This window comes from Aquila chrysaetos, chromosome 24 (genome assembly GCF_900496995.4).
Source record: "Aquila chrysaetos chrysaetos chromosome 24, bAquChr1.4, whole genome shotgun sequence".
In the NCBI taxonomy this organism is placed as follows: Eukaryota; Metazoa; Chordata; class Aves; order Accipitriformes; family Accipitridae; genus Aquila; species Aquila chrysaetos.
In genome coordinates, this window is record NC_044027.1 from 13,806,620 (window position 1) to 13,819,318 (window position 12,699).

Here is a 12,699-nt window from a genome sequence, read left to right on the forward strand (position 1 = left end):
TCTTCTCATTTTGCTGCCTTTCATCCCCAACCTCAGAAACAAAAGCTGCCTTATCCAACAGGCAGAATCAAGGCGGGTTCCCTCCCTCAACCCCAACAAATACCAGTACAGATCCCAAAGGGCAAAACCTGAATCCCTGTCCCAGAGAGCAGGAGGACCCCAGACATTGATGGACATTTCTAACTTGATTCTTCTCAGCCATGCGCCGCTCTTCCAGAACAGGATATGGACCAAGCCAACCAGAAACCAAGCCAAACACCACAGGAACATTTCCCTGAAATACAGCCCACAGCTGTAACTGCTGCAGCCTCTGAAGTTCAGCCCCATACACTCCCCCAGCAGCACCCAAAGACTAGTTTGGGATCAACCATCTCACTTTTACAAGAACAGAGGGGACAAAATTTAAATCCCAGTTTCTGGCCTGGAAAATAAACCCAGATACTAACTTTAGTCAAATGTGGCCACATAAGAAATACCCTTGGTTTTAGAAGGAATCAGGAGTCATGCTACAGAGAGAGGGGTGGCAGGGACACCTCCAGCACCCCTCAGCTCTAAAACATTCAGGGAGCAGGACCATGGCCCATGCCCCACAGCGCTTCCCTTCCTGTTTGGCTTGTTGGCTGGATCGCCCCAGGCTGGTACTGTTCAGGTCTAGTCATGCTGAGGAGGTGGTTAGAAACACCGAGTGTGGCTGCAGGCAAGTCCCTGCCCAGGTTACAATGCTGTGCCGAAGCCAGCGAGCGGGTGGGAAGGTGCCAGCTCCATGCTGCCTCTGGTTACCTTCTTGGTGCACTGTCTAACGGTATTGATTAACTCCGAAATGACCATGTCCACGCATTTCAGGCAAGGTTCTTTAATCTTCTTCACCTGCTTTTTCACAATGGTCTCAAAGGCCATGTCGGGTGTGAAGAGACCGGTTCTAAACACCCAGGGTGGGGACAAGACAAGGCAGGAGGGGGAGAAGGGGCAAGGAGAATGTCACAGCGTTACACACACATCTTGGAGCAGGCACCGCCATCACTGAAACCCGGCACGCGGCGCTGGGAAGTGTCATGTTCCCCAGACAAGCCCTGATCGGAGTCCATGGAAAATGAGGGATGCTTGGCACCTCCCAGGAAGGAGGTGTGAGGGCAAAATGCATCCCAGCTGGACAGCCACAGCCAGACCACCATTTCACCTCAACCACCAGGCCTAAGGGTGGCAGGGGCTGACCCCTCCGCAGCATATTTGACCTCAGAGTTGTGCAGCAGATGGGAAGCCTTTTCTGAAAGATTTTTCTTAATGATTAGGACACTAACACATTTGATACTCTTTATCATCAAGCTCAGCTAGTGACTGAGCAAAAGAAAGGAATGAAAATAAATCTAGGTCAGTATTTGTTCACATCCCAGTGGGGAGGAAGGGCTCTGAGAGGCACCAGACCCCGCTCACCTTCCCAGGAGCGGCACGACTTGGTCTCAGGGCTATGCTTTGACAGCTAACCTCCTGAGGGCTGAGGGCAACACAAGCGTGTTTGCTAACTACATCCTGGGGCCATTGGGATCCTGGTGATGGGCACCCCAGTACTCCCTCAAATCTCTAGGGGAGGAGGTGCTCAGCACCAACAACTGTTTTGAACAACTAACTGTTGGTTAGTATGCAGGCAGAAAGTGAAAACCAACATTTCAATTTTAACTAAATGAAGAAGTAGTATGGGCTTGCATCCCTCTTTCTATCCTTTCTTATGTCAAGACACAAGGAGGGAGAAAATGTCTAGTTACCAAGGCAGTTTTACCTTTTAGGCCTCTGCAACTCTGACATGGGAAGAGAAAGCAAACTGACTTGGATGATTGTCCCTACTCCCAGATTCAAGCCACCAGGGTGGTCCAAGGAGGTTAGCCCTCCCCTTTGGCTGACCTACCGTACCTCTGAAGTCTTCAACTCCATTTGGAAGGTCTAGAGGTATTTACAAGGCTATGCAGCCAATGGTCTGCCTAGTGTGTGATACGTGCCTGATACCATGGATGTTCTTGATGGCATAGCTAATCTCCCGCCGCAGCTCCTTCTCATCAAACTCCATCTGCACCAAGAGAAAATTTTATCAGAAACTGTCTGACACTTATTTGCACAACCCCAGGATACACAACAGCATGCTTTACAGAGAAGAGGTCCCATGCCAGCACTATCATGTGACAGATGAGATATTAGCCCAAGTGTTGGATACAGAGTCCAGCCATAAAGCTTCTATTGCCAATGCAGACATCCTGGACAAATATGAATAGCTAAGGGCTTACATTTACAGATGCCAAGACCCAGCAGCTCCCAAGGAGCTTCTTTGAGATAAAGCAATAGGACTGAAGTGCTAGGCTGCTTTTTAAAACAAACTGTTTTGTCTCCCACAATTTAGCATGAGGTCTTGGCAGCTGTTTTTTCAGTGAACACCACAAATAGATTTACAATTCACATACAAAAATGTATTATCCAATACAAGGCAGGCTCTTGTATTTCACTAAAAAGGCCTCATCTTATTCAAATGCAAAGAAAGGAAGCAAAATGCAGAAAATCCAGGAGTCGAATGATTTAGCTCTTGAGTCTGCTCCAACTGACATTAAAAAAAGTTTTTCCATACCACTTCTGATCAGGTTCATGTACTTTGCCATCCAACAAAACTATCATTCAATAAAAATCCTCTTCAGCTGTTATGATAGTAGAACAGTTTCTGTTCACTGATAGGGTACAGACAGAAGTAATGTCAGGTATATCTACATCCTCTTTCCTGCTTCTTGCGTATCTGTTAGGGCAACTTTACATCTAGTCTGGTGCTCAGGATCAAGGAAGTACAAGTTTCAGCACCATTTGTACTATGTGAAATTCAGTCAAAGTAGCTTTGACACAACATATCTGCAAGGACATTCAGTCATTCATTTACTATTGTTTCTGTTAAAGGAAGTAATTTTGCACATTTAATTTAGCATTTAGGAATTAAGCCAAAGAACTTCCTCTTAGTTAAATGACAATATTTAAGTTCTGTCACAAAGACAGGGACTGAGGGAAAGGTCAGTACTATGGGAAGGCTCCAATAAAGGAGACAAAATAAGCAAAAAAGGTGGTAAAAGGAAAAACATGAAACAAAGTAGTCAAAAGGGAAAGAGATGATAAAATATACCAAGAGGAGTAAGGAGACAGACAGAAGAGGTAACACAAGAAGACAAAGTGGATCTCAGCAGCACAGGAAAGCAGTACCTTCACCAGTTCAAAGGGGAAACGCTCATGGAAGATGCGGTTTATCCTAGCTCCTCCTGACAGCTCATAGGTATCAATTTGGTCTCCAGAGCCTTCAATGCGTTTCTCAAAGTCCACAGCAAACTGCTGGACCATCCTGAAAGAAAACAAAAAGCATGAAGTGGAAGTCATGGCTGAGCAGTCATCTCCAGGGAGGGACATACAGCTGAGGCCACTTACTGAAGCAGAGCTTTGGTCTTGCGAGCAGGGTCATCAGGGCGAAAGTTCTTGTACTCCTCCACCTCCTTCTCAATGGAGAGAAGCTGGCTTTGGAGCTTGTTCCGCAGCCCTGGCAGGGTGTCACGGATGTGGTTGGTCAATTGCTGCACAAGAAGAAGGTTTAAGATTATAAACCTCTAGGTGGTTACTGGGAAGAGTTTGCTACCTCCACACCACAAAATAAAGAGGAATGCTCCTCTCTTCCATGTTCAATCCTTCTGAGTGGTCCTAACAAAAAGTCTATCCCAGGACAGACACCAGTTACAAGCTGGGTGTATCCTGCCTCCCAGGCTCCTACCTATTGCACCCCTCTATTCTTGACTTTCATTTTACCTTCTAGTCTGGTACAAAAACTCCCATTCATACAAGCCTGCTGTCTCCAACCCAAGAATAAGCTTCACATAAAAGTATTAGCATTTGCTATTTACACCAGGGAAAAGGCTATTCTGTCTTCAGCTTAGCACACCACTGACACCCAAGGTGGTGGTTAAGCCCTTTTTCAACAATAAGGATGACAAGGCAAGGTGGAAGGAGCTAAAACCACTGAGGACACTCCAATAAGAGCGTTTCCACAGAGCACAGCTGTGGAAAAGTCCAGTTTAAAGATGAATATTTAAATAAGGAGGAAAAAGGACAAAGTAATTCTTCACTTAAGGGAGTATTTCAAGGGAGCAGAGAGGGAAGCAACAGTAAGTTGCTACTGCATGAGACAGGAAATAAGAGAGCCTTAATAGATGGGAAAATGACTACCAGTATCACATTTAAATCAATCTTTGCAGCTTACCGTTAGGTACAGAGACCACTAGAAACTTAGAAGGTATCTTTTAGCTTAACCAGAAAGACCTTGCATTCTGATAATGTAAATGCCATGAACCACCTATTGATTTTGCACCAGCACCACTGAGAGGATAAAGCAGTGTGCTCTGCCTTTGGTGTGTAAGCTCCATTATTGGCTTTAATGTGTTTCATTGTATCAGTATTATACAAGTCAGGCACACTTCATAGGACTTGGCCCCAAAATGTCTTTTATGATGCAGAGAAGGAAGAGTTAGCCAATCTTCACAAGTCTCACTGCAGCAAAACAATTTAACTTATTTGTCAGTTTGTTGACCACAAGTTGTAGCTTTTCCTGTATTCTTCCATCTCAGAAATGCCCTGATAGCCAGCCTAGCCATTCTTGTGACATAGTGGGCAGCAGTTCTTAACTGTTGACAGTACCTGGTTCAATACTTTCTGCAGGTAGGGGGTTCCCATGCGATCAGCCATGTGTCTGTAGGCCGGGTGGGAGAGAAAAAATTTTCTCTCTGCAGCCAGAGCTGCCTGAATGTCCTTCTTGCCATCAATGTCCTTCTGACTTCTGTTGACTACACCAATGTAACCTGTAACAGTGGTGTTAGAGATCAGATGGTTGCAAGGATGAGAATGTAAACGGGACTCAGAAGGAAGTTACCCAGCTGGCAGCACTGCAAAAAGGGAATTCTAGTGGCAACACATTATTAGGAACCAACTGGAAGAGTTTAAAACTAGAATTTCCTCTGGATGGCCCAGGTTCTGGTATTTTGGTATGCAGGACAAAAATGACTATGCAACTGAGAATTAGCTTATTTATTACTGTTCCCCCAACCACAAAGCATACCCTAGTCTCATTCTTTTGAGACTCTTCTGTTAAAGTCCTTAGGATAGGTACTTCACTATGGCTATACACAGCGTGTACCACAGTCCAAAATTATTTCATCTGATATACTATGACAATCTCATGTAGATAAAAGATGAGGGGAGTCTTTTAGACAGGAGTTCCATTTTTGCAGCTTGCCTTATTAAAAGTAAGGAAAGAGATAGTAAAGATAAGAGCATAAGGCTATGTTTCTGCTAGGACTACATATCAAGGTACAAATACCTAAAAAGTTCCTATTAACAGCGTGACTGATCCCTGTTCCCCAACTTTTCCCAGTGCCAGCTTGGAACAGAGATGGCTTAACCACAAGCTGTAACAGATGTTGCAGGAAGGGGATGCACTGAAGGAAGGGGATGAGGCCAGGACACCTCACACAGGGAAAAGACAGGAAGGAGATCATGGACAAAGCATGAGGAAACATACCTCTACGAAGAGGAAGTAATTTATTTTCTAATACATCTCGTGCATCAGTTCCTTCATCCATAAGATCCAGCTTAGTGATAACTCCAATAGTGCGTTGCCCTACAGAAAAAACCCAAACATACTTGATCAAACAACTCGTAGTATTTTCCTCTGTTCACAAAGCTTACAGATTGCCCAACTTGGCTACTCAAGGGCTCTTGAACTCAAACATTACAGTTCCCATCATGTCCAAGAGGCCATGAGAGCAAAACAAACAATAATTGAGCTCAGTTCTCAATTATATCCTGCTGAAACATACACATGCTATGCCACATCTGCTGTGTAGATTTTAGTGAGGGATTTTAGTGCAGATTTTCCTACTTTTCTCCAGGCAGAATGCAGACGACTAAAGGAAAGGAAATCCTTCGCCTCTTCAGAAATGGGCTCAGACAAAGGAAGAAAAGGGGAATAATAAAAAGTCTATTACAGTAACTGTTAACACTCACTAACACCTCTCAGAAGAATGTGTGTTGGTGGAGATACAATCCAAGACAACAGACAGGAGCCCACAACTACTGGGCTAATCACAACCAAAAGGTAAAAGGAAGATCAGGCCACTGTCCAGCAATGTCATGCTAAATTAAAAAGATATTTACCTTGAGGATCCACCTCCTTTGCAACCTTCAGGGCATCAGAATTGGCCAAATCAGAGTTGGCTGGGGATACTGCCAGGATGAGACAATTCTCTTTGGTGACAAACTGCATAAGCATATCTCGGATCTGAAACTCGATGTCAGGGGGCTGGTCCCCTACTGGGACTTTTGTCATACCCGGTAGATCCACCAAGGTCAGGTTCAGGACTAGACACAGGAAACAGGAGATAGCACAAGGGAGTGTTGAGGTTGGAATATTCTGGTCTGTAAGTACCACCTGTAGCTTTAATGTCTCCGATATATAACAGGCATAACAGATGCACACACAGAAGCACACAGAGCTTTCTAGTTCCTTTGTTACTGCTTACTAAGAACTACTTGCTAGTTGTTACTAGTCATGATTGTCAATGATCTCATCACCCTTCCCTTTAAATCACTTGTTTTTGCACTGATCAGGGAAACTGTGCCCTCAAAGTCCTAACATATATGCTACACTGAAAGGGAAGGGATGACAGTACTTTTTTTTACTTCATAATAAAGACTGGAGAGTCAGAAGAGTTGGTTCCACTCATTAAGAGTTGTCCCCGGTACTGAAGAGCTCAGTCCTGCCACCCTTCAAGGGAGGCTCCTGTCAAAGTCAGCCGGGCCTTCTCCTGAAGGACTACAATATGCAGCCCTATAACTTTAATTGTCTTGCTGAGAGAAAAAATAAAAACTAAACATCAAGCACAAGTTCTATGCAGCCAAATGCTATGTAGCACTGAGCTGCTGCTTTCCAAAAAATGCCCATATAGCTGTTCACATTTAAAGAGCTGGCAAATTCGGGACTATGTCACTCCCTTGTTTAAGCAGAATTCTTCCACTGAGATCAGCATCATATGACATAGGGACTGCCTGGAGAGAACTATACAAAGTACATGAAGGCAAGTGCTCTTCAGGAAAGCCACTCTCCCCGTCAATTTTTTTTTTTTGTTCCATTTATTTGCCCAGTAAAGCAGTACCAGAAAGCAGGGAGAGACAGCAGCTCTTCACTGTAATGCCTATACTAATGGAAAAGAACAGCCCCAGGAACAAGTTTCTGCACAGACATCAGTTGTTTCAAGGAGAAGTTCTGCTAGCAGTCAGATACTTCAGCTGGCAGACAAACCCATTGTAGCATGGTTAAGGCTGGCAGTTTGATACAACATGGCACATTGAGATTAAAGTCAAAACCAAGTACACTCCCCATTTCATTTCTGTTCCTTCTGTGTTTAGTTCATGACAAAGCAGCAACCTGCCTCATCTATCTCCTGACTCAGATGCTACATTAGGACTCACCATGGGGAGAATAGACTCGAAGATTGATGGGCACAGGGGAAATCCCTTTGTTGGAGCCAGTAACACGATCTGTTTCAGCCTCAATCTCCAAACGGACCTCCTCAAAATCAGTGAATTTCTTTCCTTTGCAGTGTAGGAACTCACCATATTCTATTTAAACAGAAGCAGAGAATCAGAAACAGTCAATGAAATCAGAGAAACACTCAAAGTGTAACGAAGACATCATGTCCTGAAGCAAAACAAACCAAAAAACAGTTGAAGGGATTAAGTCTGGCAAGGGCCTTTCCCACTAGGGCCTGGCAAGTTGGCATAGAAGTTACTGCAGTCACATTATCTGACCACCATCTGAGAGAATTCAGTTGAACCCAACACATTCACAATCCAGCTTTTGTCTCAGCAGAGGTGGCATCCTTGCTTGTCTTCATTCAAGTAATAATCCAGGACCTTCACTGTTGATAGTACGCAAACTTAGCATGCACCAGCCTGCAGCAGTGGTGACTTCCACAGCTACACTGGGAGATACCCTGGTATTCAGGAGAACTTGGACTAGCTCTGTATTAAAGTGCTGGGGGTTAATAACAGTCTCATTACATAATGAGAACAGACTCAAGAGAGGCTCAAGAGAGCCTCAAGAGAAAAAAAAAAAAAATCCAACCTCCTCTTGACATGGTTTTGAATTCACTGGTGGTTGGGGGTTTTGTGTGTCAGTCCTTGAGTAGGCTAACCGATCCAAAAACCCTGTTTCAATTTTAAAAGCCTCCTAAAAGTCAAATTGTCTCCTTACTGTAGACAAGAGGACTACCATGGATAGATCAAGTTCACCTGAGAAGAGAGAAAGAGTACCTTGAAACATTCACTTGCCAACTCCTGAGTTAGACCTTAATTTATGTTAAGAGGGGTGGTAATGAAAACATCCTGCAAGTAAGTAGCAAAACCAGTGAAGAACTGCCCAAAAGACAAGCCACAGAACTCTGTAGTCTTTCTTCTCCAGATCCCAGTGTTCTCCCACTGGGCTTTCAGTACATTAAATCACCTTGCCCCCTTATTTCAGTAGATTACCAGCAGGGTCATCTGGCTTTTAGGTCTTACCCACACATAAGAGTCACAGCTGCACAGGCAAAGGAAAATTGCGATAAGTGTATGCATGGAGCCTTGCCTAATAAATTAGAACAAAAAACTAAGAAGCATTTTGCTTCTTAAGACTTTATGCATCAGATGTTAAACAGGTAGAACTGAAAACCAGCTGCAGGTCATTTTTACTGGGGAAAATTCTTATTTATTTTTTCCACACTGAGCAGTGCCGCTGATCAAATAAGACCTTTCTTGACTAAGACAGCAATCCAGCTAGACACACAGGGAAGGTAGCTCACATACCTGTGCTGGCGTTTACCAGCTGCAGGACCAGCGGGCGTCTGGTTACGATGCCAGATCCACGTGGCAGAAAGTCCCTGAAATGAAACAGGAAGTTTCAGATGAGTGAATGATTGTTTCCTTCCCTTTTCATAGCTTTTCTGCTTCTATAAGCATACATGGATTCTAACAGGGAGTCTCATCCAGGGGCACAAAAAAGTTTGAGGCACTAAAAGCCAAGTGCTCCTCCTCAAGGAGCATAAGAGCTTGCTGTTCTGAAGAAGCCTATAGTCACAGCACATTCCCTCTAATCCTGTCTGTTAACAGCTACAGCTCCTTCAGCTGAAGTTCCAAGCTAACTAACAAGCCCATTTAATACAGCTGTCTGTACTTTGGAAAAAATTAAACTCTTTCATCAGAAAGAAAAGAGAAGTTGAAGCAGAGCCCAAAAACTAGCATGCCTCCTTTTGACAAAATACAATTACCCAAACTACAACAATCACTCACACTCTGCACTTCAGGGCTTGAGAAGACACCACATTGTTCCAGTGTGCAAACACCATATGATACATCTGAAAGAATAAACAGCAGCCAAAGGCTTGCCTCCACCCAGGGTTTCCCCTGGCTAACTACTCAAGACATAAGTAGTGCCGAGACAAAAGCAGGAGCAGCTTCCTTCTATATTCACAAGAATCCTGAATTTGTGGACTTCAAATAATTCAAAGGAAGGAAGCCTTTTACTATCCTTCTCCAAATGCTGACTTAGCAGCCACAGCCCACAAGTTCTCCTTTGCTTTTTCTTTTTCCAAATCCAAGTGCTCCGAGAAAGGCTAGGCATGCTCACTGCATCTGCTGATGACCTTGCTAGTTTGTGGCCTGGTTTTCAAATACTCAGCTGTTCATGTGGTTCTTCAAGAGCCACTGAGCATTTCTGAAAACATGAACGATTGCTTCCTTGCCTAGTGGGAGAAGCATCACTTCAAAACATGGTTCCTACAGCATGAATATAGTTTTCTTTGTTAAAATAAGTCCTACCTACATTGCTTGGATTCTGGCACACAATCCTCCCTCCCTCAATAGCTGTGGCAATGAATAATTTTGCTAATTCAGTAGTGACTAACTACTTCAGTGAATGAGAAATCCAGGGCCCTCCATTTTAAGCATCCGAGCTTAATACTGACAAAGGAAGTGAAGATGAGGAATGAGCTCTTGCTTTAACACGTTAGACAAGGACTTAGCAGTTTTGTTTCAGCTCCTGGTTTGGCTGCTGATTTCCTATGTAATCCTATGCAAGTTATTCTACTTCTCTGTATTTCACTTTCCTCAGCTATAAAGGTAATTCTCCATCTGTGGGGCTATCAGAATAACTTGATAATATCAAAAACTGCAGGGCAGTTTCAAGTGAAAGGAGGGTAAGGAGGCATTCTACAATCACTAACACCTCAAATAAAAGTATCTCCTCTAAGTCTGGAGTAATAGGACCTCCGGTACCACTCTACCAGTTAAAGTAAGACCATAACCCATTCTCATTATTTCAGACTTTTCAGTAGTATAAAGAGTTAACCAGGGTTTGTCTTTCATTTGTTTTTCAAATAATACAGCTCTAGTTTTTCCATTCCAGTGGGATTAACCCTGGAATCTTTGAGGCATTGCATCATTCTAGCAGCTTTCTGCTGTCTCAGCTCCATTCCTATAGATGTCTGTGGTCAATATGTGAAAAAGTCCTACCCTAGCATCAGTTTTTAGCATAACAAATTCATCTGAGCTGCACTGACTTATTCTGAACTTACTGTACCTGAGAAAAAGGTATCCTACTACTATAGATTCCCCTTCTAGCATATTGAGACAATACTCTAGCTATTGATCTCCAACTTGCACTATTAAATCCTGCTTTACTGGAGGAAAAGCACCACTTGCATTTAGAAGAATGAGCCCTCTAGGAATTAAGATTCTACTCACATTGTGCTCCATGTTTTCCTGAAGCCTTCTACTTTGGCCAAGATCCTGACTTCTCTGCTGTCCTTGTCACAGCTACAACGGTAAAAACTCAGGACAAAGGTAGATGGAAAACCTATGTGGTATCTGGGTTCCAGCATTATTAAAAAAAAATGATCCAATGTATTGTGTTAACTAAGTAGTTCCTAGGCTATTCCAAGGGAAAAAACACTAAGTCCTCATAGAAGACAAGATGAAAAATCCATTAGCCAAATCTAGTTACCTGAATCAACAATCTTAGTGCTGCTTTAATTCGGAGTGAAAATATGTACAATCTGATCTCTAATATCAGAAAATGAATGTGTGTTCTTATCCACAAACTGTTGGGGGTACACGCCATTCAACTTTTAAGTTTTCTCTATGCTTGACTCCTCTCAGGAGTTACAGCCAAAGAGCTTCATAAAAAAACCAATTGATGCAGTATCACCCCATTGTATCTATATTATTTCCTATTCTTTTATTCACCTCCTTTCTCTATATAGTCTCTGGGACAAACTCCTTCCTCCTTCTGCTCCAGCTAAGCCTTTCAAATCTTAGACACTAAAAAGTACAGATAAGTAAATTCTGTGGCAAGCTGGCTGGGTGCCACAGAGAAGGCAGTGTACCAGTCTTGCCTGCCCTCTTGCAGTAGGCATAATACATTGCTTCTGTAAATAAACTACAACAACAGAGCATGTGTGACATGGACAACATGCCCAGCCCAGGTTTTTAGGAGCCAGGGGAAAGATCTACACACACACCCATTGCTCCAGAAAGAGCAGCACAAACTGATGAAATTAAGGCAGAATCAGGGAAACAATATATTGAGATAAGAAAAACCACATGCCAGATGACTCGGGTAGACAAGAGCAGAAGGGTTAGATAAACTGGCTTATTCAATTCCAGTACAGGAGATCTACAGTAGCAAAGCTGGAGGGGGGAAACAGATGGAGTAAGTCTTCAGAGATAACATGCTGTAAGGCTCAGAGTGCTGGAACAAGGGCAGCAGGGATTCCACTTGTAAGACAAGGCAGCCTCTAGCATGACATCAAAAGCAGCCTCATTACATACATTGCTATACAAGACTATGCGCCTGAAATAGGTTATTCAGTTAGGTTGAAGGCACCAACCCCCCATTTTCCTCCTTCACTTTGTATCTTAGGAACTTAAAATTACTTTTTTTGTTGCTTTGTTTGTAACATGCAGAATTGGCATGACAACATTTGATTTCCTATGCTTTTAAGGAATACCACAACGTGCCACTTCTTCAGGCTAGGCTTCATCAGCAAACACAGCAAAGTAGCAGCTAAAACAGACAGAGAAGCTGTATTCAGGGAATAGAAATACTTAATTTGCTTGTATCTTTTTTGCTTAGCTATTGACTCAAAATTCCCTATCAAGATATTGAGGTATCAGTTTTAGCAATGCAATTCCAAGCATTTTATCAGAGTTGGAAAACGTGGAACAGCTACATTCCCCAAACTGTCAGTTATTGGAAGGCTTATTTATACCTATTTCACACTCATCTTTTCTTAACTACTGTCAGAGAGAGGATATTGAGCTATGTAAATTTTTGGTCTGACCAGCAATAGCTCTCCTGTTCTAAACCAAGACAACAAAAAGAACCAAGGATGCAAACCCTGATGGGTCTCTGGCTGAAAGTGACCTGAAAAGACATTTATTGTTACATTTTGCATTGCTCATTTCTGAAGTGCTTACACATGTTCTCAACTAGCTTCACAGCTACCTCAGGGCAAACCCAATCACATCATCCCTTCCAGTCTTATTTCTATTTTAGTATGTAGAGCTGCATTAAAGTACAGATTTGGGCTGAAAGCTGCATTAAGA

The 12,699-nt window shown here is 43.1% G+C and overlaps 1 protein-coding gene across 16 annotated transcripts in view; it reads right to left on the reverse strand.

The window, feature by feature from the left end:
- Nucleotides 1-12,699, reverse strand: part of DNM1 (dynamin 1) — a 70,169-nt gene that overhangs the window by 35,785 nt on the left and 21,685 nt on the right. For 12 of the 16 annotated variants that reach the window (XR_003921261.1, XR_003921259.1, XR_003921257.1 and 9 more), the window contains exons 2-10: nt 8,902-8,975; nt 7,528-7,677; nt 6,214-6,417; nt 5,579-5,677; nt 4,699-4,859; nt 3,442-3,584; nt 3,223-3,358; nt 1,992-2,059; nt 781-919 (exon numbers count right to left, since the gene is read on the reverse strand). Coding sequence is in view for 12 of the 16 variants with exons in the window: in XM_041120008.1 (XP_040975942.1) it covers nt 781-919; nt 1,992-2,059; nt 3,223-3,358; nt 3,442-3,584; nt 4,699-4,859; nt 5,579-5,677; nt 6,214-6,417; nt 7,528-7,677; nt 8,902-8,975 (1,174 nt within the window). In the remaining 4 variants the exon portion in view is untranslated. The remainder of the gene's footprint in view (nt 1-780; nt 920-1,991; nt 2,060-3,222; nt 3,359-3,441; nt 3,585-4,698; nt 4,860-5,578; nt 5,678-6,213; nt 6,418-7,527; nt 7,678-8,901; nt 8,976-12,699) is intronic. The other 4 variants (XM_029999400.1, XM_029999398.2, XM_029999395.1 and 1 more) reach the window with 1 other exon arrangement.